This window comes from Vulpes vulpes, chromosome 8 (genome assembly GCF_048418805.1).
Source record: "Vulpes vulpes isolate BD-2025 chromosome 8, VulVul3, whole genome shotgun sequence".
Taxonomy (NCBI): Eukaryota; Metazoa; Chordata; class Mammalia; order Carnivora; family Canidae; genus Vulpes; species Vulpes vulpes.
The window spans coordinates 4,125,024-4,151,020 of NC_132787.1; the positions used below are offsets into that span (position 1 = coordinate 4,125,024).

A 25,997-nucleotide genomic window follows, 5' to 3' on the forward strand; every position below is an offset into this window, starting at 1 on the left:
GCAATTTAGTTTGTAGGAGAGTTTCAGGGAAGGTCTGTTAAGAGGAGACACTGACACAGACTTTAGCAAAGCACAGAGACGCAAAAGCCACTTCCTACAAAAGCATGGTGTTTGTAGAAGTCCAGTGAGGAAGAAAAACCTTGACAAGATTAAGAAAGGCTGGTGGGGACAGCGAAGGAGCGATATGAAACGAGGCTGGAAGAAAAGCTGGATTGGCCCCTCATGCTAAGCCAAAGGAGTGGTCTTTACAGGGATTCAAGCAGGAAATGACATATTAACAATGATAATAACATTTCTGTGGCTCTTTAAACTTTCATGACACCATCTCATTTTATCTTCACAATAACATTATCTGATAGACGCCATTAAGGAAGCAGGACACCCATCACAGATTAAGTTTCTTTTTCTATACTGAGAAAATGTCAATAATCACTTTGAATCATTAAATAGAGCCTCCATTCCCACCTCGTGCAAGCAGGTGGGCGAGGGTATGATGAATCATATGGTGCAGGGGGAATCTTCCCTTTGGAGCTAAAGTACTGTCCCTCCTCCAAATTGCTGAACGCCTGCCTTAGAAGGATAGGTGGTTAACCTCATTGCCTAGGAAAAGGCAGGAAGGAAGGAGAGTGTTTGCATTTGGAGTCTGGAAAAAGGGCCATCTGCCTGATTGGTAGGGGTGGATTCTGGAAGAAAGGGGAGTTAGAGCTTCTGGGTCTGTGAAGTGGCAGGTGTCTGAACAGATCCCGACCTAGCGCTTCCTGGGCCACCTGGCAGCAGGAAGATGGTGAGCATGGAGCTGAAAGAGTACCATACCGAGAGCTCTGCCCTGAGAATGCAAGAGGGGACCTTGGCTGAGTTGAGCAGACTGGGCTCTTCCATCCAGGAAGCATGCTTAGCAGGGGGTCCGTATCACACTGGTCACAGTGTTCAAAAAGTACCCCACGAGGCACTAAAAAGCAACAACAGACTATGGGGTTCTTCCCTTTTAGGTGTGGAAGCTGCACTGACCACCTCTCCTTCTGCTTTAGCAATATCCCAGGGGGTTCTTGAACAATTCAGAGAAGCCTCCAGAGGAAGATAGTGGACTTCCTTCTGATAAGGAATGTGGGAATAGATATGACTGCAATGTGTGTGCACTCCAGACTATAATACTATCCAAACCTAGCAAATGAAAGCACAGAACTGGGACTGGAATACAAAATTCCTTCTTTCCATCAGGATGTGATCCTCACTCGGGAAGGAACTTTTAAATCAAAATGGGATAAATAAAATAAAATAGATCCTACCCCCTCCACACACACAAAAAGGCATGCTGCCTACTTAATATTTATATAGTTAGAAATGTTCTGGAGCATTCCAAAATGCCAGACTTGACTTCAATAGCTGGTTTTAAAGCTTTGAATTTCCATAGTTAATTGTTTAGAACTCTCTTACAATGCTTAGTTTACTGTATTTTTTATAATCCTCATTTGTATACCTGTCTTATCTCTCCTACAGAATAAATAACTTGAGGTCAGAGTCTGGTCTTAACTCATCTTGTATCTCCTGCAGTAACCAGCTCTGGGTCTCACAGTGTAGGCACCAACAATTTTGACTAAAATAAATAATCTTGTCTGCCTCCTCAGTTCCAGCAATGATAGTGAATGATTAGGAAAAAAAGACAAAAATGGAGAGATACCAATTTAAAGGGCATGGTCAAATGTTAATCTGAAAAGCCTGCTTATTTGTGTATCTCTAAGCTATGCAAGTTTCATGCAAAAAAAAAAAAAAAATGTGTGCCTTTCAGAATTTTCGTACTTAATGCAAGGTCATTAAGAAAAACAGAGTTGTAAACTGATGGTTACCAGATGGGAGGTGGGTGGGGCAATGGGCCAAACAGGTGATGGGGATTAAGGGGAGCACCTGTCTTGATGAGCACTGGGAAAAAAAGAAAAGAAAAGAAAAGAAAAGAAAAGAAAAGAAAAGAAAAGAAAAGAAAAGAAAAGAAAAGAAAAGAAAAGAAAAGAAAAAAGAAGAGAAAGAAAGAAAAAAGAAAGAAAAGAGAAGAAAGGAAAGGGAAGGAAAGGGAAAAAAAGAAAAGAAAGAAAAAGAATCACAGACTATCCTCAAGAAGGGTTATCAGAGGCTTCAGAGAGCATATAACACAAGGTTTTCTTTGGTTTCATTTGAATTCGGTCATATACAGGCTTGCACAATCTCAAAGGCAGGACTGAACGGAGAACAGTGATGAAAGGGGTGTGGAGCCGCTGGCAAAGGCAGCATGTGGATACACACTGGAATACCAGTGAGCAAATACCCTCTAGCAAAATAAGCAGTGATCACAAAAGAAATTCAAGTTTGGGGAAAGTCTCTGGGTCACCAGAGTGTCTTACCAGGACAAGCTGGAGAATATCAACACATGACCAAATTCATAAACAGACAGGTCTTATCCCTAAAAGGGCAGCAGGTGAGGGACTGGGAAAAAACAATGTACAAACCTAGGCCAAGAAGGAACATGGAAAAGGTGAGATTCTATTCTAAAGCAGGAGACAAAAACAACTAAATGAAGTGAAAGATGGTGGGACAAAGGCTAAGGACAAAGAAGAAAAACACACAAAGGTTGCAAACAATCTCAAATACATGAAGACAGAATGGATTGTTAACCCAATGCCATCCAAAATGGAAGCTGTAGTAATGTCTTCAGACAAGATATATGGAATCAAAAGAGGAGGCACGATTGAACTTCAAGGGCAATTTTTAAGACTGATTGATTGATGGTTGATGGGGGAGGGGGGGGAAGAGAGGAAGAGAGAGACTCTTTAAGCAGGCTCCACACCCAGGGCAGAGCCCCACATGGAGCCTGACCTCACAACCCTGAAATCATCACCTGAGCTGAAATCAAGAGTCAGATATGTACTGTAACAAGGACAACTGACCCACCCAGGCGCCCCTTTAAGGGCAATTTTAAATGATGGGCAGTTGCTAAACAGAGCTGAGCAGGTCTCTTCTCAGACCCCCTGAAGGAGGGAGGCCTCCCAGTATGAACACATGAATCAGGCCGCTTTGGAGACCATATGATCCACGTGCTCATGAACAGTAAAAATGAGGTACTGTCTTTGAGGTCTTTCAGTTTGATAGGAATTATCTTTGTACAAATTCTGAATGACGCTTACATAGAAATTTAAGGATAAAGAATTCTGATTAAACACAGCAGAACACTTCCATCTATCCCTACTCTTTCTCAAAATGCCACCAGAATGATGATGAAGGCCTGTAGCAGAACAGGAAAACAAACAGTTCAGATACTTGCAGGAAGAGAGCCAGCACCAAGAGCTGTTTCTACAAAAAGAATAATAAACTGATGGATAATTCTGAAGAAAAAAAAAAGAAAAGAAAAAATTGTAATCCTGGTAAGGCAAACGGCTTAGCTGTGAACAGTATTTACATAATCATAATCATGTAGTAAGCACTGAGTTTCCTCAGCTGCTGCTAAGGTAAGGTGCTCAGTCACCGCATCAGGGTGAGGCTGTCGTCTTATTGGGTGACTAGCACCATGCCCAGCAGTGCCCGAGCAACCGTGCCCTTGGTCCTGGAGCTCGCCTGCATCTACTCGGCCCTCACCCTGCACTACGAAGAGGTGACGGTCATGGAGGATAAGATCAAAGCCCTATTAAGGTAGCAGGTGCAAATGTTGAACCTTTTGGGCTGGGCTTGTTTGAAAGGCCCTGGCCAATGTCAACATGAGGAGCCTCATCTGTAATGCAGGGGCTGGTGAACCCTAAGGAGCAGCTGGTGCTACACTGGCAGGAGGTCCCACTCCCTCCACCTCAGCCTCAGCTGAGGAGAAGAAAGAGGCAGCAAAGAAAGAATCAGAGGAGTCTGGTGATGACATGGACTTTGGTCTTTTCAAACTAAACCTCTTCTGTAACCTGTTTGATAAAAAGCTGAACTCTTAAAAAAAAAAAAAAAAGCCAAGGTGGCTCATTTGGTTAAGCATCTGCCTTTGGCTCAGGGTCCTGAGATGGAGCCCCTCCAATGTGCTCCCTGTCCAGCTGGGAGTCTGCTTCTCCCTCTCCTTCTGCCCCTCTCCCTGCTCATGTACATGCTTTCTCTCTTTCTCAAATAAATGAATAAAAATCTTTAAAAAATATATAAGCATTGAATGCTGATTTAACAACAACAGAAGTAACATATTAAGCCCAAGTAACATAATTAGAGCCCAGAATAAGTAGGAAATGTGAAATGTGAAGAAATGAGGAAAAGGGGGAAATGGAGTATGTGGTATCTATGTGGTTGAGGGAGGAATATGTAAGACAGCAAGATTCTCATCTTGTCTAGTAGGAAATAAATAAGGCCTCAAATTAAAGGAAAAAAAAAATCCAGAAATAGTAAAAATGTTACCTCGAATCACAGAGGTAAATGTCAGAAAAACAGTTAAAGACGCTGAAAGAATCCATCTCCAGGGAAGAAGAGACACTGCCCATTTTTGTTGTTGTTATAAACCCTGTAGTCCCATTTGACTATTTAAAATAGATTTAAATAAATAAATAAATATTCATTAATTTCATTTAAAAATAAAAATTAAATGGAGAAATGCCAAATCTCAGCTGAGAACCAAAATACCCTACCCTACACAGTCTCTTAGAGTTGTAGCATGTCTAAGTTAAAAGATTTATTGAGGGTGGAGACATGCTGCCAGGATCATCACTCTCCAATCTGTAGAGTAATCTGTTTCTTTCATTACCTGACAGTTTCATCTTCACAGATGTTTACTGAAAGAGATACTGGAAATTCTAAATATCCTTTTTGTTCGGTTCCACAAACATTTCTAAACATCTACTATATGTCAGATCCTACTGCTAGAAACTGGAGACATGAAGAATAAAAACAATAATGAAAAAAAGATGGGCAGCCCCCGTGGCACAGCAGTTTAGCGCCACCTGCAGCCCAGGGTGTGATCCTGGAGACCCGGGATAGAGTCCCACGTCTGGCTCCCAGCATGGAGCCTGCTTCTCTGCCTGTGTCTCTGCCTCTCTCTCTCTCTCTCCCTATGAATAAATAAATAAAATCTTTAAAAAAATGATGATGATGATGAAAAGAAGAATTTTCCTGATTTTAAAGACCTTAAGAGTCTAGTAGGAGGTAAGACACATGAATAAACCATAATCAATGGGACAGCCAAGAGTTAACTTTTTAAAAATGCAGCTCAGATAAAGGAGTGGGGACTGTTTTTGATAGGGCTGATCAAGGAAGGCTTCTCTGTGGAAGTCCTAGTTGAGCAAACCTGGGTAGACGGAGGGTGCAAGCCGGAGGGTGCAAGCCGGAGCAGGGGTGGGGGATAGGTGGGAGAGATGTCCCAAGGCAGACTCAGCCTTGTCCAGTGCTGTCTCCTGGGGTCTCAATAGTACTTGGAAGCCCGCATGTACTTCAGTATATATGTGTTGTCTGGAGGTTCTATCAGTAACCCTGGTATCATTAGAATAAACTCTTTTTCTATTCAAAGTAGCTGAAATATTAGTTATTTGTATCCAAAGTATCTTAACTTAAAGATTAGACTCAGGATCAGCTGAGAGAAATCACCTTCCTGCATAAAACCTTCCATTTTCTACAACTCTAAGAGTGGGCAAGAATGACTAGTTTACAGAGGAGTTAGAACACACATGGTTTGAAATTTCAATTTTTTGGACCATGCCAAAAGAGAGTTAATTTCTGGCCCCTTCTTCCTGAACATCTTGCCAACTGAGGTGAGAAACTCTATATCCAGGCCCCAGCAGTTGCCATATTGAAAGATTTCTATGGGCCATTCCTTTCAAAGAGGTCATGGCTTAGAATGAGTAGGAGACGTGAACCTGGCAAAGCTTCCTTTCTCCCATGACTCTCCACGTGAGAGCATCTTGAGTCCTTGAGTATGATTTTAACCTTTATCAAGATACATATTTTTCATACAGCATGGCTCTTCACTTACCAGACAAAAATCTGGCTTGTGTCTAAAGAAACAAGAGTCAGTTCCAAGGTTGGAAGATTTGAGAAATTTGACACATCATATTTTTGTCATATAGTGACTTTAGAACCTAACCCCTGTGATCCCACCGAATTAACCTATCCCTATTATTAACCAGTACTGTCCTTACTCAATTTCTACTACTTAATTTCTAAGTTTTTCTTCAACCTTATGTTCTCTTAGCACGTTTCTCCATTCTCCTGCTACACTTAAATTTTTTTAAGTCTTAAAGATTCATTTAACATTTGAGGAAAGAAATCTAAAATATACATAGATATGCAATCCAAGATAATTTCAACTTCAAATAAACTCCATACAAAAAAATTATTCATGGGCAGCGCTGGTGGCTCAGTGGTTTAGCACCACCTTCAGCCTAGGTTGTGATCCTGGAGACCCGGGATCAAGTCCCACGTCGGGCTCCCTGCATGGAGCCTGCTTCTCCCTCTGCCTGTGTCTCTGCCTCTCTCTATCTCTCATGAATAAATTTTTTTAAAAAATCATTCACTAGGAACACCTATGCTGGCTCAGTCAGTAGAGTATGTGATTTGATCTCAGGGTCACTAAGTCTGAGCTCCACACTGGGTGTTAAGATTACTTAAATAAATAAAAATTCTTAAAAAAAAAAATAGGAAAGAAAAGAAAAAAATCATTTGCTGAATTTTTAGATAAGCATGTACACATAATTGTTCTAGTAATACAATGTTACAAACAGTATTAATTTATTTCAAGAGATTAGTGAAGACATACTACACTCAAGCAGCCATCCTTACAATGAAGCTTCTCACCATTAAATGGATGAAATCTAATAAAGAGAAAGAACTCAGAAGAGGTTATCCTTCCATAAAGAAGATTTAGAAAATTCTTCCCAAAAACATTAAAATGGCTTTTATTTCATTTAATTCTATATGAGACATTAATATAATTTAGTAAGTTTAAAACTTGTATTCCAATGTGCTTCTAAATAAATAAATAAATAAATAAATAAATAAATAAATAAATGCCTTCTTCAAAATCTACAAAGATATATGGGCAAATATTCCAAGGGGTAATCTCTTCTTTTGCTATAGAACCTATCCAATAGGGGATCCCTGGGTGGCGCAGCGGTTTGGCGCCTGCCTTTGGCCTGGGGCGCGATCCTGGAGACCCGGGATCGAATCCCACATCAGGCTTCCGGTGCATGGAGCCTGCTTCTCCCTCTGCCTGTGTCTCTGCCTCTCTCTCTCTCTCTCTCTCTCTCTGTGTCTTTCATGAATAAATAAAATCTTTAAAAAAAAATAAAAATTAAAAAAAAAAAAAAAAGAACCTATCCAATATAGATTATTCAGCCCTGCAACCAACCCCATTTTGGGAAAACCATGAATAGATTCAAGATCTGAGGTGAGCAAAATCATAAACACAGATGGGAGAGAATCCCCCAGTAAGAAACCCTCACTAAAATATGTAACTACTATAGGATGGACTTTAGGAAGAAGGAATTAAACTGAAAGGAAGAAGTGAGATATATGAAGAAATAGCAAGTAAAGAATGTGTATTAAGTACTGTTAGGTACATAAGACAATAACTGATAATGGAGAGAGCATGTAAACAAGGTGGTACTAAAATGTAGGATGGAGAGTAACAGTCATAGCCACTGAAGCATTTTTAAAAGTACTTGTATTGTCTGAGAGGAGAATTAAGATGTCTAATAACACTAGACAGATTAGATTATTTAAAAAGCCTTAGGATAAAAAACACCACAGGGACAAAGACAGTTAACTCATGATAAAGGGAACAATTTTCAAAGAAGACATTGTAATTCTTCATGTATACCTAGTAACATCACTTTTTTTTTTTACTTTGTAAACCTATTTATTTCTATTTTGTTGTATTTTTATCATTTTATTTTACTTTTTTTTTTTTTTTTTTTTTTTTTTAATGATTTTATTTATTTATCCATGAGAGATACAGAGAGAGAGAGAGATGCATAGACACAGGCAGAGGGAGAAGCAGGCTCCATGCAGGAAGCCCGATGCGGGACTCGATCTCAGGTCTCCAGGATCACACCGTAGGCCACAGGCGGCGCCAAACCGCTGCGCCACCGAGGCTGCCCCCATTTTATTTTACTTTTTTCATCACAGTAAGTGTGCTCTTTAATCCACATTCCTATTTCTCCCATCCCCCCACCCACCACCCCTCCAGTAACCATCAATTTTTTTTCTATAGTTAAAAGCCTGTTTCTTGGTTTGTGTGTATGTCTTTTTTTTCTTTGTTCATTTGTTTAATTTCTTAATTTCCACATGTGGGTGAGATCATATGGTATTTGTCTTCCTCACTTTCTGCAGCTTCATTATTAGTGTATAGAAATGCAACAGATTTATATACATTGATCTTGTATCCTATGAGTTTACTGAACTCATTTACCATTTCTAGCAGTTTTCTGGTGGAGTCTTGAAGGTTTTCTATACACATTATCATGTCATCTGAGAGCAGTGAGAGTTTTACTTCTTCCTTATCAATCTGGATTCCTTTTATTTCTTTATGTTGTCTAATTGCTGTGACTAGAACTTCCAGTATTATGTTGAATAAAAGCGGTGAGAGTGGACATCCTTGTTTTGTTCCTAGTAACATCACTTTAAAACCTATAAAGCAGAACTTGACAGAACTACAAGGAAAACTGATAAACACATGGTCATGGTACAGATTTTTAAATACATTTCTATCAGAAATGATAGATCAAAATAGTCAAAAAGTTATTAAGAAAAGACCTGAAAAACACAATTAACTATTTTGAACTAATGGACCAAAACCATCCATTCAACCAATAAGACACAAATAGATGAATTACAGAAATTTACCAAATACTAGGCATGTCTGAACAAATAACAAAGCCTTGATTTGGTACAGGCATGTTTTCTGACCGCAGTGAAATTAAGAAACACTTAAGAAAGAAGGCAGAAAATCTAAGCATCTAACTGAGGAAGTTTAGGAAGAATACAAAAGAGTAAACAAATAGTTTAAGGAAGGAAATACATATAGAAGCTGAAAGTAATCAGAAAACAAAGTACTTAAAAAGGTTCAACAAATAGGGTGCTTGGGTGGCACAGTTGGTGGGGCATCTGACTCTTGGTTTCCACCCAGTCTGTGATCTCAGGGCTATGAGATCAAGCCCTGCATCAGGCCCCACCTTAAGCCCCACTTCCAGCTCCAAGCTGAGAGCAGTCTGTTTGAGACTTTCCTTTCCTCTCCCTCTGTCCCTCCCTCCTAGCCTCCCTCTCTCTAAAATAAATAAACCTTAAAAAAAAAAAAGAAAGATTCAATAAAAATCAAGATTATTCTTTGATAAGACAAACTTCTGGGAAGACTCATCAAGAGAACAGAGATATAAGTAGACAATGTAAACAGGCAGGGCCTTCAAAAATAAGGAAAACTTTATGAATAACAGTAAATTTGAAAATGTATACAAAACAGACTATTTCCTAGAAAAAAACCTAAACTTGCCAAAAATGAAGGAACAGAAAACTGATAGAACTTGATGACAGACAAGAGATGGGGAATGGAGGAGATCCTGAGGATGATTTTTAGGTCTCTAAACTGTTGGGTTTTCAGATGTGGGTTTGATTTACTTAGAAGGAGAAAACTAGAAGAAAAGCACAAGAGCAGGCTGGATGTCACTGTAGTTGGATTTTGTTTCTGTTTTTTGCTTTGTGTATGTGCATGCTGGAAGCGGTGGTAGGAATGGTGGTGGAAGTTATCGATTTAATGGATAGGTTGAAAAGGAGGCTCTTTTAAGTTATGTAAATGGAAATGTTAAGTAAGCAATTGGATCTATGGGTCAGAAACTTAGGATAGATTTGAGCTGAAGATACATATTTTGCAGTTACGTGTATTTAAATGATAATTAAAGCCACAGGTATGGCTGAAATACTATAGGGAGATAGAGCGTTGGTTCTAAAAGTGTGGTGTCTGGACCGGCAACTTCCCTATCACCTGGGAATTTAACATAAATGCAAATTCTCAGGCCCCACCCTGGACTTCTAGAATCAGAAACCCTGAGAACAGGGTCTGCCAATCGGTATACTGGCAAGCCCTCCAGTGGTTGTGATGCAGGCTGCAATCTATGAGTCACTGCTACAGAGTGAGACATCAAGAGGGCTTGGGGCCTTGCCTTGAAAACTCCAACATTTAACAGAGGAGGATGAGCTTGCAAGGATGACTAGGAGCAACAGAAAGAGGAGAGTAAGAAAATGAAAAAGAGAGTTTCAAAAGGAGTGCTTCTAGAGTGGCAACTTCCTCGGTGATGTCACTTAAAACAGTTCTAGAAGGGACAGGCACGGGCTGAGAAGTGAGCAGGAGTGGAGAAAACAGAGACAGTAAGTATAGACAGCTCAGAGCAATTTGATCATAAAAGGAAGCAGAAAAGGTGAAGATGGAAAAGGCTGACAAGGGAGGATTTTTTTTAACAGAAGAGTATAACAAGCATGATGGCCTGCTGAGGGTCAGGTGAGAGGGAGAGAGCGAGTGTACAAAAGAGATGGGAACTGGCAGCAATGGCAATGGCACATCTAAGGGGCGGGTCTGCATCAGCAGGGAGAGCATCTTATTACTTACAGTCTTTGGAACTGCTAGACAGGATAATAATAAAAAGCAGACCAATTTTTTGTTGGCTTTCTTACTGCTTTTTTATTTTTACAGATACTGCACCCTTATTGCCTGTACCAGGGATGACCCACTTCCATTGCCCTGTCCTCAGTGTCACGGGATGATAATTTAAGGTTTCTGAAAAGGGAAGAGGGAATGGAATCCAAAGCACAGGTGCAATGACTGGCCTCGGATAAGGGGAACAGATTACTTTTTTAACCAGAAGGAAGGAGGAAAACATGATGGACACAGATGTGGCAAGTCTTAAGCTTGGTAGCAGGAAGCTGAAGGAGCTACCTTCAAATGGCTTCAATTTTCCGCATGAGGTCATCTGCAAAACCCTTCCTACTGTGATATGGCTATGTTCCATTCTCTTGGCCTACTGCAATTAAATGTCTCATTCCTACTCACTGAAGACCTTCCATCTGTGATTTGGCTCCCCCTGTAGGCCCACCCATGGGGCAAGAATGTGCTGATCACACAGATCTGAGTATGTATCAGTGGTTTCTCAGAGAACTGATAAACCGTTCTGCTTTTCCTTTTAAGATTTTATCTGGGGAACTCCTGGCTGGCTCAGTGGTTAAGCGGCTCCCTTCGGCCCAAGGCGTGATTCTGGGGTCCTGGGATCAAAGTCCCACACATCGGGCTCCCTGCGTCGAGCCTGCTTTTCCCTCTGCCTATGTCTCTGCCTCTCTCTCTCTCTCTCTCTGTGTCTCCATGAATAAATAAATAAAATCTTTAAAAAAAAAATGTATTTATTTGGGCGCCTGGGTGGCTCAGGTGGCAAAGCATCCAGCTCAAAACATGATCCCAGGGTCCTGGAATCAAGTCCCAATGTCAGGCTCCCTGCTCAGTGGGGAATCTGCTTCTCCCTCTCCCTCTGCCCTTCTTACCCATTTGTGCACTCTCTCTCTCAAATAAATAAATAAAACCTTAAAAAAAAAAAGATTTTATTTATTTGAGAGAGAGCAAGTGAATGCACACAGGAGCATGGGGGAAGTGCAAAGGGAGAAGTAGTAGACTCCCTGTAGGGAGCCTGATATGCGGCTCAATCCCAGGATCCAGGGACCACGACCTGAGCCAAAGGCAGAAGACACTCACTGAGTCACCCAGGCACCCCAATAAACTGATTTTTTAACATGATTTGGCTTCTATATAGCCTGACTACAGAGACAGATCATAGTCCTTTTCTATATTGACTCTTATTTCTTATTGAATTATTGTTTCAGGATCCGACTGTTCTTGCACAAAGTGACTAAAAAACCTCCAGCACTATAAAGGTATGGGCCAGGTCCACATTTAAGTAGCCAGAGTACTCCTCTGTCATGCCTTGCTCTGCAAATACTGGCTTTTCATTAGCTGTCACTGGCTCAATTTATACCTCTTCTTTCTCAATTCCTTTTGACATCTGTCTGTTCATTAAGATATCTTAAATTGGCTGTCACTGCACTGATCTACTCATTTTTGTAGGGAGGAATTTCCAAGAATGATATAGGAAATAAAACAAGGACCTCAGTGAAATATATTGGAACATCATCATTATTCATTTTCTCATTCTATTATTCATTATTTACAGACCATATACCCTGTACAAAGCTTAATATTAGAACTATGGGAAATGCAAAGTCCTCAAGGTATTTGTAATCCAGATATAAAAGCAATTAGCTCCACAAGGAAGAGGCTTGAGGAAATGGGACTTTGATTGCAAGGGAGAAATTAGAAAACAAGAAAAAAATTCCTTATAGTAAAAGTGATTAAAGCAGAAACAGGGTATCAAAGGAAAGCCTCAAATCTGAGTAACTTTTTGGGGGGATTTTATTTATTTATTCATGAGAAACAGAGAAAGAGAAAGAGGTAGAGACACAGGCAGAGGGAGAAGTAGGCTCCACGCAAGGAGCATGATGTGGGATTCAATTCCAGATCCCCGGGATCACGCCCTGAGCCGAAGGCCAGAAGTTCAACTGGTGAGCCACCCAGGCGTCCCTCAAATCTGAGTAACTTAAAAAAAATATGATGACTTAGAGACAGCCTTGCCTGGAGGCAAAGGTTACATACAGCAAGCCCTCTGGAATTAAGCACACCATGACTCAGGACTTTCAGACATGAAGAACCCACCAGTCTCTTTGCAGAAGGAACAAGGGACTCAATAGAAAAGCTTATTAGGGTTCTTACCCCCAAATCCTCAGGAACTGCAATCCTTGAGTCGCCTTGCAATACTGAGTCTATCCTTCCTTCTGATCTTTGCTGCCTTTGCTCTACAGCACAGTTTGTGCTCAGGCTTAAGGAAGATGCAGTTTTTCCATGACCTGGAATTTTCTGCCATTGAATCACATCAGCCTTGCACATACACACCACGACCCAAGCTCTGTGTAAATGATTTGATGACTTAGGTATTTTAAAAGTGCCTAGCACACAGCAGATGCTCAATTAAGATTCATTTCCTCCTTTCTTTCCTTCCGTTTTTTTTTTCTCTACCCTTGTGAGGAAGGGAGGGAAAAAAACAGGAACCAACAAAAGACAGATCTTCTGTAAGATAGCTTCTTTGGTGTAAAAATACTGAAAAGGTTTAAACCACTTCTCATTGCCTACCTTGTGTCTGCGGGATGTAGGGAGACAGGAGTTTTGACCTTTTCTTTTCATATCCCTTCTGTGTGATGTCCCCTAAAATAGCAAGAAACAGAAATAGGTTATGCATTATTCTTACTCTGTGGTTGTTCACTGTAAAAATAAAATTAATTACAGAGTGTTATAGAATTACCACATAGAGAGTAGGGGAAAAAATGTAGAGTTCTTTGCCAAGGATTTTGCTATGTGTGATTTCCCACAGTCTTGGAGCAGACTTCTTGTGGAAAATTGTAGGGCTTGTCTCCACACCAATCTAGCATAGCAATATGCTGCATACCATGTCAGAGATTCCCAAGTTCCTAGGCATCCCTCGTTTCCCTGGCATTTAAGATAGACCAAAATGGAATGCTGAAAGGCTGGCAGAAAAATGACCTCTCCAAAGTTTCGGTTTGACCACATTAATACAACTGATATGGGAGGTACTCAACTATATTGCTATATGGAACCATGTAAAATCAAAAGTCTCGTTCAGGGGAGAAATTGAGGTTCAGGCACTGGAGTGGAATACCTGAAAGGCCTCTCTGCATCCTAGTACCTACGGTTGAACCGGGGCTGGAATTCTCATATTCTCTCTCCTTGATTCACTGCTTTGTATTATTTATGTACACATACATCTTTTTCATAAAGTTAAAATTTAAAAGTATACACAAAGCACACAAAAAGTAGACATGCAACAACTGCAATAAGAATAAAAACTGATTAACAGAGGAAAAATGTGTGGTTCAAGTGCCAAGAAATATACTAGGTACTAAAGAAAGGGTAGCAAATGAATGGGTAGAGAGCTGGGTGAGGAGGAACAGGAAACACAGGAGAACAAAAGTTCATTCAAGGGAGAATGAGTAATTCAAAGCCGGGGGAATAAATACATGTTGTGAGTTGACATGGTAGAGTATTGTTTTCTAAAAAAGAGTATTTTTTAATTGAAATAAAACTTTAAAGTCAAAATTTAGCATAAAAAGTAAGTTGTATACTAAAATTTACAACACTGGTGAACACAGATTTGAAACCAAGGGTGGTGAATGCCAGCTGCTGTCAGCCTGAGCACAGGACTGATGGCGTGGACGGTGGGAAGGTAGCAGGGCTCGCGGAGGGGCTTACACAGGGAGTGACACAGACTGCGGAGTCAGCAAGGCAATTCATTCTTCCTGAGGAGGATGGGAACCAAGGGTAGAGGCTCAAAGAGACTACCTGCTAGCCCAGGGCTACTACCAATGTACCAGTGATCTGGGCAAGTTAGTAGTATCCTAAAATAAGACAGTGGTAGAAGGGAAGATAAGAAGTGAACAGGGACAGCTGGGTGGCTCCAGCAGTTAAGTATCTGCCTTCAGCTCAGGTCCGAGGGGCCTGGGAGGGAGCCCCTTGTTGGGCTCCCTGCTCAGTGGGGAGTCTATTTCTCCCTCTCCCTCTGTGTACTCTATCTCTCTCTCAAATAAATAATTTTTTAATATTTTTTTTTATTCACAAGAGACACAGATAAAGAGAAGCAGAGACATAGGCAGAGGGAGAAACAGGCTCCCTGTGGGGGGAGCCCGATGTGGGACTCAATTCCCCAGGATTACAACCTGAGCCAAAGGCTGACAGACACTCAACTACTGAGCCACCCAACTGCCCCAATAAATAAATCTTTAAAAACTATTAAAAAAAAAAAAAAAAGAAGTAGTGAATGGATTAAGAGAGACATTTGGGAGAAACACTGGACAGGATTTGATGACTGGATGGATAAGGATGAGAACGTTTCCGGCAAATAGTGATGCTATTCTGTGACAGCAAGAAGGGCAAATCTGGTGAGTTGAAGAAGACGGGAATTAGGTTTACGAAAGGCCCATGAGATACACAAAAGGTCATGTCCAATCAACAGCTGGATATGTGGATCTAAAACTCAGGAAAGAGAGATGATTTTAGAACTACCAGGATATAGCTGAAAAATAAAGTGATACAATCTCTTTGGAGTAATTTGGAAATTTCAAAATTTTGATTCAGCAACTGTATTTTTAGGAATTTATTCATTGATAATATTCATAAAGGTGCACAAAAATCAAGTAAGAATATTGCCGGACCTATTCTTTGTGATGAAAAAATGGAAGGAGTCTAGATACTTACATTATAATTATAGATCACCTATTATCAGTGGCTTTCAACTGGGAGTGACTTTGTTCCCAATGGGACAAATGACAATATCTGGAGGTATTTTTGTCACACTCAGAGGAAGGGGTATTATTGGTATCTAAGGGATAGAGGCCAGGGATGGGGCTAAGTGTGCTGCAATGTACAGGACAGTCACACAATGAAGAGTTATCCAGTCCAAACTATCAATAGTCTTAAGGATAAGAAACCCTGGGCTACACAATAATAGACAAGTATTCCAAATGTACTGGCACAAGATGATGTCTAAAACATATAAAGGGTAAAAGGCAAGTTGCAGAACAGCACGTATAATAAGATCTAATTGTGTAAAAATAGAAATAGATACATTTGCATATATGTATAGAAAATAGTTTGAAAAATAATGTATATATACATTAAATAAATGTTTACTCCAATAAATAAATAAATAAATAAATAATAAATAAATAAACGTTTACTCTTGGAAAATGGAATTATGAGGGGTTTCACTTGCTTTATATACTTTAACAGAGTTTGATTTTTTTTTTTTTTTTTTAGATTTTATTTATTCATTTATGAGAGACAGAGAGAGAGGCAGAGACATAGGGAGAGGGAGAAGCAGACTCCCTGCAGGGAGCCCAAAGTGGGATTCAATCCCGGGACTACAGGATCATGCCCTGGGCCGAAGGCAGACGCTCTACTGCTGAGCCACCCAGGCATCCCCAGAGTTTGATTAAAAAAAAACAAAAAAACAGGGCAGCCCCGGTGGCGCAGCAGTTTAGCGCCGCCTGCAGCCCAGGGCATGATCTTGGAGACCCTCGATCGAGTCCCACGTCAGGCTCCCTGCCCGGAGCCTGCTTCTCCCTCTGCCTGTGTCTCTGCCTCTCCCTCTCTCTCTCTCTCTCTCTCTCTCTCTCTTGCTCTGTGTCTATGAATAAATAAAATAAAATCTTAAAAAAAATAAAAAATAAAAAAATAAACAAAAAACAAGACTAGATAATTTGTACAATCTCAAAAATGTTTTTTTCAATTAAGAATTAATGGTTCTATAGATATGGATCTGTAAACACTAAGATGGTCAGTGTGTATGTGTGTGTGCATATATATATGTGTGTATATATGTGTGTGTATATATATACACAATAGGAGAGAAGATAAGATACTAATAAACAGTTTATACAGGATATTCAATTTTTGGAATAACTTTTTTTTACACACAAACATATACACAGACAAAGTCTGGAGTTTTATACACCAAAATATTACAGTGGCTAGCTATGGCTTACAAGGTTATGGATTTGTTTTAGCTTCTTTTCCTTTTTGCTTATCTGTATTTTCTCACTTTTCTACAACGAACACCCATTATTTCAAGAAATAATAGTTAAAACTACAATCACAGCTACTTACTAGACCATACAAACTGAATCACAATGGCCCTTCATCTCTGCTTCTTTAGTGAAATGAGAGAAATCTGCAGTACATTTTTTGGAAATAAAAAACAAACCTTGTCAAATTAGCAAACTGAAGAGTTTAGGTCATCTCCAACAATACACACAACTAACGGAGATGTGGGAGCATATCAAGGAAACCCTTCTTAAAAAGAGGAAATCAAGTCTTTTATTGCAAAAGAAACAATGGAGCATTCTCCTGTCCCAATTCCCACTCACGAGTTTCCCTACTTCCACTGTACACATACACCCTACGCCCTAAAGGGTACAAGGACCACTGCTGCTGGCTCAGAACACATCTATCTGATAAAGTGGAAGGCCTTTATAAGCTTTCTTCAGGGTTTAGAGTTTCAATCGTTTACTGTCAGTAACTGATTGTGGGATGAACTAGTAGACTTGGCATCTTAGATATTAATTACTAACCATCTCAGGGTTTGAGAAAAGTCAATTCAGCCATGACAATCAGCTCCATTAAATCCATAAATAAACAATGACATTAAGAAGACCTAGAAGATGAACTGCAATGAGAATGTGAGGACTATGGTGAGGAGCCTTTAAAATGCCCTCCCCCTTTTCTATGACCACAAGACCCTGCTTAAAAGTCACCTCCTCTGTGACACCTGTCACTTTTTGGTACCCCTCCAACTCTGCACACACTATGATAGCACTCAGCACATCACTGGTATTTTAATTATTTGTTAACACATCTGCGTCCCTACTAGACTGTGCACTTGAGGGCAGGGATTGTGTCGTGTTCATCTCTGTAGCCCGCCCACAGCCTGGCGCAACAGCACTTGTTGAATGAGTGACTGAATGAATTAGTAAGGTGGAGGCAGTGAGAGAAGAATGAATCAGAGACATGTGCACTTGGGTGGAAAACCAGAAATGGGAGAAAGAGAGGTCTTCACATTAGCAAGAGCTGAAAGGCCCAGGGAAAGAAATTTAGTGAACCAAGTTTGCTGAAAAACTTGACAGCTAGACTTCAAAGGTGATCAGATAAGCAGCACCTGCCTCGCTCGCCTGAAAGGAGGAATACAGTCCATAAAATCAGTGGGCATTAAAAGCTGCAGGAACTGCACCCACATATCCACGGATCCCTTTGCCAGAGGGCAAGACCAGGCCAAAGGAATGCAGTGAACCAACCTACCTACCTACCTACCTACCTACCTGAATTTGTTATTCCACATTTCTGTCACTGCCCACCAATAGTCTGTGCTCTTATTGTGCTCCCCACGGGTAGTTAACCAGGGTTTGCTGCAAGAAAGCGACATTTTCCAAATACCTAATTTTTGAGAATCCCCTGAGGAACTTGTAAAAATACAAATTCCTAGAGCGCCTGGGTGGCTGGGTCAGTTAAGCGGCTAACTCTTGGTTTTGGTTCAGGTCATGATCTCAGAGTCCTGAGATGGAGCCCATGTTGGGCTCCCCACTCAGCGGGGAGTCTGCTTCAGGGTTCTCTCTCTCCCTCTTCCTCTCCTCCTGCACACTCTCTCTCTAAAAGAAACTAATAAATCTTACCAAAAAAAAAAGAAAAAAAATCCCAGGCCCCTTCCATGAAGATTCTGATTCACAAGTTTGGATTAAGCCCCAGATTCTTGTATTTCTAACAAGTGCCTGACGCTGAGCCTGTATATATATATATTAAAGATTTTATTTATTCATTTAAGAGAGAGAGAGAATGAGCTGGGAGAGGGGTAGGAGAAGCAGGCTCTCTGCTCAGCAGAAAGCCCAACATGGGGCTCAATCCTCTGACCCCAGGATCATGGCCTAAACCAAAGGCAGATGCTTAACCAACTGAGCCACCCAGGAAACTCACCAATAAGTTTTTTAAAATCAGGCAAATTTGGATATTACCACACTAGAGAATCCTGTCTGCAGTGTGCTGGGAGGTTCTGTGGACTTAATGTGAGGAGGAGAGGAAAGAAGAGGGGAAGAGTGTTGTCTCCTGGCCATGCGGCCTCAAGGGAGAGCAAAGAACTCTTGCAGACACTCAGTCACATCACAGGCATTCTTAGTCAGAACAGATTTTTTGCCATCTGGCATATAAAACAAAAAGGAGTGCCATAACTCTACCTGTATAAAATTTGCATTAAAATGGCACAGATGGAAGTTAAACCTGTTGTTCAAGTTTTTTGAGAACTAAACAAATAAAGAGAGGATTAGCCTTCCCCTCCCACTAGGGTAACTACTTCTCCACCCAGAGGTGCACTTGGAAGAGCAGCTATTTCCAGGGGTCCGCGGACCCCATGGGTGGGAGGCCCCAAGCCGGTAACAGGCACAGGGACCCACCTGGCCCAAGGCTGTCCGCTCGCTAGGCATCACCACAACCCGAAGAGCCAAAGCCAGACACACGGAAAGATATACGTGAGGCAGAACCTAAAGAAAATAAATTCCCTGCTTCCCTCCTCACCCGCCCAGGATCAGTAATTGCTTGGCACAGGCAGCCCAGGGATTATCTTTAAGCGGCATGATGACGGGCTGCGGGAGGTGTGCGTGGGCCTGCTAGCTGCCGCAAGCCCCGAAGAGTCAGCACGAGAGGAGGAACAGTCCTACAACCCCGTCAGCCGTTTGAGCGCATAGAGTGCTGTGGTTAGCCCTTGAGGAGTCTGTGCTAGAAAGAATTACATCTGGAGCACAGCCTTGCTGCTTCCTGGCCTTGTGACTCTAGACAAGTTTTACTTAACCTCTTGATAAGTCTTGGTATCCACGTCTGTAGAATGGGTCACCGTAACAGCTGTCTTGGTAAGTTTCCATGGTGACTGAGACTACCTGGTATGGGGCCTAGGCTCTAGAAAGTGCCAACATCAACACACTTTCAGTGAAAGCCCAATGAAGCCTCCCCTCTACTGGCCAGGGGTCAGAAGTGGGTAGCCATGCCATGAAGAGAGAAGAGGAAGGCACCCACCTGACCTCCTACCTGAGTGCTGCGGGAGAGATGTATGCTAAATACAGTACAGAAGCCAGAGGGGGCATGATGAGCTCTGCCTGGGTAGGGAAAGGAAAGCTTTACACAGTGGGTGACACTGTGGCCAGAGTCTGGCCTTTCATTCTAGTATCAGAAATAAGACAAATTCCTAACGAGGCAGTCACTTAGCAGCTTACTCGTTTTCCTCTGCTGCTGACTGGCTGTGTGTGACTACAGCCGTGTTTGAGGGTTCCTTTAGGATTTTACCTCCCAGAAAGAAGTAGAGCGATGCTAAGACTTTTTGGAGATGACTTTGTGAAGCACCCTGAGCAGTTAGGTGCTAAATAAACACAGGCCTTGGGAAATTCTGGAGGGTCACCAAGTGGTATGTTTATTAATCTTGATGGACACAGAGCAAGGATTACAGTTCCATCCACAAACTCTTTCTGCTTCAATGGAAATAAAAAAGGTATGTGCCAGTGTAGCCCGGCCTTAAAGTCATACCGATTCAGTCAAGGGTGGCAACAGCTTGGGGAACTTTGGGATGTCACAAAAACATTTTGAACGATGAATGGATGACATGCAAAGTGTTAATAAAACTGTCTACATCTTTAAGAAGTTCCCAATCTAAACAAATAATTACAATAAAAGTGACAAGGGCGGGGGGGATCTCTGGGTGGCTCAGCGGTTTAGCGCCTTCCTTTGGCCCAGGGCGTGATCCTGGGGTCCCGGGATCGAGTCCCATATCAGGCTCCCTGCGTGATGCCTGCTTCTCCCTCTGCCTGCGTCTCTGCCTCTCTCTGTCTTTCATGAATAAAAATTAAAAATCTTAAAAAAAAAAAAAAAACGTGACAAGGGCTACACTAGGGGTCATGTACAAAATTCTAAGGGAATTTAAAAAAATAATAATAAATAACTTAATACTCTAAGAATAAATAAGTAAATAGTAATACTCATTGAGGGCTTACTATCTATAACCGCCTCTATTCCAAGAGTCTCACAACATCCCTTAAAAGGTAATATTATTATCAGTCCCATTTTATAGGTGATGCTGAGCCACAGAATGTTTAAGCTACTTGTCAGTCATATCATATCTAGTAGGAGCCATAATTAGGATCTGAACCCAGGCAGTCCTGGCTCCAGGGCCCCTCCTCCCTAATACCACCCTATATTCACTTTTCAGAGTGAAGCTCCAAACTTGGCCTCCAAAAGACTGGGAAGACTTCACAGAAGGTGCTCTTCAGTTGGGTCCTGAAGGATTACTGTCAGGACTGTTCTCAAACCCACAGCTGTAGAAGAGAATAGCATACTTGGAGCAACAGAAGGATATTAAAGCTGTAAATTCAGTCTCTGAAGAACAGACACTGGCCCTACTGCTACTCCTTCAGGCCCTGCTGAACAGGAGGGCCCCACTGCTGTGCCTCAACATGGGTTCTTCAGACACCTGAAGTTGAAGGCTGGTATGTATCTCATAGGTCATCGATTTACTTCTTTCTTAATTAAATGCCTCTATATAACACAACCAGCATTACAACTTTTCAAAATATTCTGATACTGATTCATCTGATTTGCCTAAAAATCCTCTTCAATAAACAGAAAAGACATAATCCCTACTACAGAACAAGAAACTGAGATGTGAAAAGATAAACAGCTTGCTTAAAGATACACAGCTAGACTAGAATCTAGGTCTCTGGCTTTTTCCTATTGTTCTTTGTCCATTGTTTATTTGTAGGTGGCCCCCAAATCAGATGCAATAAAAGAATAAAACTAATCTATTGTTCATAAAATGAACAGCATGAGACAAACAATTTCTCTGACTCATTCCAAAATATAGATGACTTTCCAGAAGGCATTAAAAATCCACCCCCACCCCCCAAGAAGGACCCCGCATGAATTGTCTCTTTAATTATCTTTTAAATGAGACAGCCAACTGTGGAAACCGTGTCCAACTGCAGTTAAAAAACAATTAGCAAAAAGTCATTATACATCATTACTAAATATTCAGCTAACAGAGAATGTGGCCTTTCTTTTTTGTAATTAGGAAGGAAAGAAATGAGAAACTAAGAAGAACTTCTATAGTCATCATCTTCCAATCTATACCTGTATCTAATAACCTCTACATGTAAATCTTTTTTAAGGATTTTTATTTATTTATTCATGAGACACAAACACATAGAGAAAGAGAGAGAGAGAGACAGAGAGAAAGGCAGAGACACAGGCAGAGGGAGAAGCAGGCTTCTTGCAAGGAGCCCAATATGGGACTCAATCCCGGATCCCGGGACCACGGCCTGAGCTGAAAGCTGCCACTCAACCACTGAGCCACCCAGGCATCATACATGTAAATCTCAGACCAGGACAGTGGTACATGTTGGCTATGGCGGCAGATGGGGAACTAGGACCGGAGTTAAGGTCATTTACACACAAGAAATGTAAGTAGACACATACAGACAAAGAGCCAAAAATATAACTGAGAATGTGAATCAGGTAGATCTTAGTAAAACTTAAAAAGGCAGAGGATTTGGATCCTGCCCAGGAGACGCTGGCTAGAAGACAAAAAACAATTTTTACTAATAAGTTTTATCATGTTCTCCTTACAACAATTCTATTCAATGAATTACATTCACCAGCCACCCATCCTCCAAACATCCTTCCTCTAAAGTGTGATAAAGACTCACAACAAATACATTTTTTTCCCTAAAAGCACTGTTTTTATTTACACAGAGTCCTAACCACTTCAGCTGCAGGAGTGGGAGAGGTTCACAGTCATAGAGAACAATGGCCTTACCCCTTAAACCAGCTACTGGGCATTGTGGCCTTTGTTTCACCCTCCCTATTTTTCTTGCCATATCTGAACTGAAAGTGGCCAACAGGATTCTAAAGAATTAAAAACTCTGAATTATTTTTAAAAGCTCCTTGTAGTTTCTCTCTTCACATAGGTAGAATTAATCTTGAGAGAAGAGTGAAAGCCACAGTATTTTCAGAGTTTAGCCAGAAATCAATCTGTTAAAATACTTCAATCTGTTGAAAAAAGATGAGAATTTTTAATCTACTTTTTCTTTTGAAAACAAAAATCAGTGGTTCTAAAAGTCTTCAACTGGCAGCCTATAAAAGCTATAGTCTTCTCTTCTTTTAACTCACACTAATCTTACAAAAGATTTTCAAGGAAATTAACTTCTGAACACTCAAATTTCCATTCTTAGTAGTTGTCTTCTCACCTCATTTAGGACAATAACTAGACATTTTCCACTTCAAGAATTTGAGAATAAGCCCAGATTGCTTTCTTCCAAAACTCAAATCATAGAATTGTTTTGGCTGCACAGTTCTGTTTTCTAGGTCAAATATATATGACTTCTTACAGATGGTATTTCACCTAAGGCATCAAGCAAGTTCAAACAAATAAAAAAGCAACAGAGTAAAACACTTGAAATACTGAGAAACTGAACTCTGCCTGACGACATCAGCAGGCAGCTGGCTCAATTAATCCATCTAATGCAAAAGGTATGTTCATTTGTCCATTAGAAAAACTATGTCTGCAAGTAAGAAATTTGCTATACAAATGACCTGGAGGTCTGAAAAGGGCAGGGGGAGCCCCCGAGATGGTGGAGTCGGCAGGAAGAGCATGGGTTCTCTAGCACGAGGCAGGTCTGGGTCTGGACCCTGAGTCTGCCAGTCTCCTGGCTCCATGACAAGTTACTGAACAAGTCGGCCTCAGTTTCATAATAGGTGAAACTGGAAGAACTCCTACCTTGAGTGCTTATGATGAGTCTTAAATGAGAGAATAAATGCAAAAGTCCCTGGCACATAGCACACATTCAACTAGTTTTAGTTGACACCACTCCAGCCCCAGCCCCAGCCCCAGCCCCACCCTTAAGTCCCAACAATAGCTTTAAGCCTTAAAAGGGTTATCTAGAAAATTCTAGATCACTAGGTTCTCTTTAACAACAACAAAGAGAAGAGAGCGCATTAAAAGCCTCTAAAGCCACATCGGGGTACTAGATCTTTGGCAGTAAGACCCAACAAAATTAGTCACTTTGGGTGCCAATAGTCTAAAAGAAGGAAAACTGACATCAAGGAACAGGTACAGACATCTAAACCTGAAATGAACAGAGATTAGTCAAAATGAATATATGTAAATTTATGTAAATAAAATAGTACCACTGTGCACAAAACAGGATTACATGCATCTAACTCTGGGTGTTGTGATAATTTAGGGCTAAAACTGCAAATGCTAAGGGAAAAAAATAATTCCAGAAAAAAATCAGGGGGTGAGGAAGGGAGGGTGAAGGTAAGAAGAAGAATAAGAAGTTATAAAAAACTTCTTCACCTGACTTTTATCTTCATGTTTCCTCAGGAAAATCAGAAAGCTGTTTTTCTGAGAACAGCTAAGTATATTACTCTGCCTCTCTTCTGGTACCCATTAGAATCATTTTTTAAAACCAGGCGTAAGGGGGATCCCTGGGTGGCTCAGTGGTTTAGCACCTGCCTTTGGCCCAGGGCACGATCCTGGAGTCCCGGGATCGAGTCCCATGTCGGGCTCCCAGCATGGAGCCTGCTTCTCCCTCCTCCTGTGTCTCTGCTTCTCTCTCTCTCTCTGTCTATCATAAATAAATAAATAAATCTTTTAAAAAATAAAAAATAAATAAAATAAAATAAAATAAAATAAAATAAAATAAAATAAAATAAAATAAAATAAAATAAAATAAAACCAGGCGTAAGTAGTAACATCTACATGAATCACTGAATCTGGAGTAAGCAGGTCACGCGCCAGGCATTCCTTTATCGATGGTATAGACAAAATTAACCACTGCTCAAAATCTCACTATGTCATCTTGCCAGTGCAGAAATAAAGTGAAAATTTACAAACAGATGAAGAATTCTGTTGGTAGCCAATTCATACCGGAAACCAAAGGCACACAGGGAAAACCATAAGTAGGGAGAACACTGGCACTGCTACAGTGTGTGCATCACAAAATGAGCAGCTCGTCTGGGTCAGTGGCCAGCGCTTTTCCAGTGGGATGGACAGAAAACGGATTATCTTTATGTGTTTGGCACAGATTTATGAACTCAGATTCCAGGTGTCGGGAAACATGTTTTCTTCCCTAGTTGTTCCAGACTAAGGAAGCCGCTAGTCCTGGGCAAGCCGCTGTCCTCCTCTGAGCCTCACTCTCCTCATCTGTAGGAATGAGGAGCCAACGAGCTCCAAATCTAAGGCTGCTTTGATCCACGTTTGCTGAATGCCATTTGCCTGGCATTATTACGTGTAGCAAGTCAAGACCAAAGAAGGTACCCAGGGACGCCTGGGTGGCTCAGCGGTTGAGCATCTGCCTTTGGCTCGGGCGTGATCCTGGGGTCCTGGGATCGAGTCCCACATTGGGCTCCCTGTATGGGAGCATGTGTCTCTGCTTCTCTCTCTCTCTCTCTCTCTCTCTTTCATGAATAAATAAAATCTTTAAAAAAGGGGGGGGGGGGGAGATATCCAGTAGGCAATACGATAGATGAGCTCTAGGACAGACATACAGATATTCAGCATCAGCGTAGGAGGTGGTAAGTGAAGGCTTGGGTGTGAATGACATCATCAGAAGGAATGCAGTGTGAGAAGAGAAGGCGGCCAGAAGGGGAATCTGGGAGAAAACTAACATGTAAAGAATGAGCAGAGGAAAACTAAAGGATACTGGGGCACAGCAGGGAGACTAGCAGGGAATGGGGGGGACCAGAGAGAGGGAGGAGGGAGAAGAAAAGAGAGAAGGAGAAGATGAGTAATGTACTGTCACAAATGTGAAATAAGGACTGAAAAATACCTGCTGGACCTGACAGCTACATCAACAGGGGCCCAGACAAGAACTGTTTTAAAGGAACAGTGAAGGGAGAAGACAAATATTTATAGTACTGGAGAATGGAGAAGAGGCGAAGTAAGAGCAACAGGTTTTTTCCTTGCAACGTGTTTTGTTAGAAAGTGAATGAGATACGGGCAGTCTCTACAGGAGGCTACAGAGTCAAGGGGAGGGAGTCATTTTTTTCTTTTCTTCAAGAAGAAACAAATGTATATGGTAGAGAGAAAGAGGTGTTAGAGGTTCAAACACTGGCTCAACCAACAAATACTACGATCTGCAAAGCACTACTTTAGAAGGTATGAGACGAGAACAGACACGGTCCCCAAACTGAATCATGGTCATGAAGTTTACAGCCTAGTCTCTTCCAGCATAGACAGGCATCCGAAAGCAATCCTATAAGCAGTGAGTGAATTACCAGTGGGATAAGGGCTTAAAAAGAGGCCGTCAGTGCAGGGCCCAGGGGGCTGAGGACTTCCCACAGGGGCTGC

At 41.2% G+C, this 25,997-nt stretch overlaps 1 protein-coding gene and 1 pseudogene across 7 annotated transcripts in view; one reads left to right on the forward strand and one right to left on the reverse strand.

Annotated features, from left to right (window-relative positions):
• Nucleotides 1-25,997, reverse strand: part of DIP2B (disco interacting protein 2 homolog B) — a 221,850-nt gene that overhangs the window by 101,513 nt on the left and 94,340 nt on the right. For all 7 annotated transcript variants that reach the window (XM_072765309.1, XM_072765314.1, XM_072765313.1 and 4 more), the window contains exon 2: nucleotides 13,187-13,258. In XM_072765309.1, the coding sequence (XP_072621410.1) occupies nucleotides 13,187-13,258 (72 nt within the window). The remainder of the gene's footprint in view (nucleotides 1-13,186; nucleotides 13,259-25,997) is intronic.
• LOC112921189 (large ribosomal subunit protein P1 pseudogene) lies at nucleotides 3,533-3,935 on the forward strand (annotated as a pseudogene).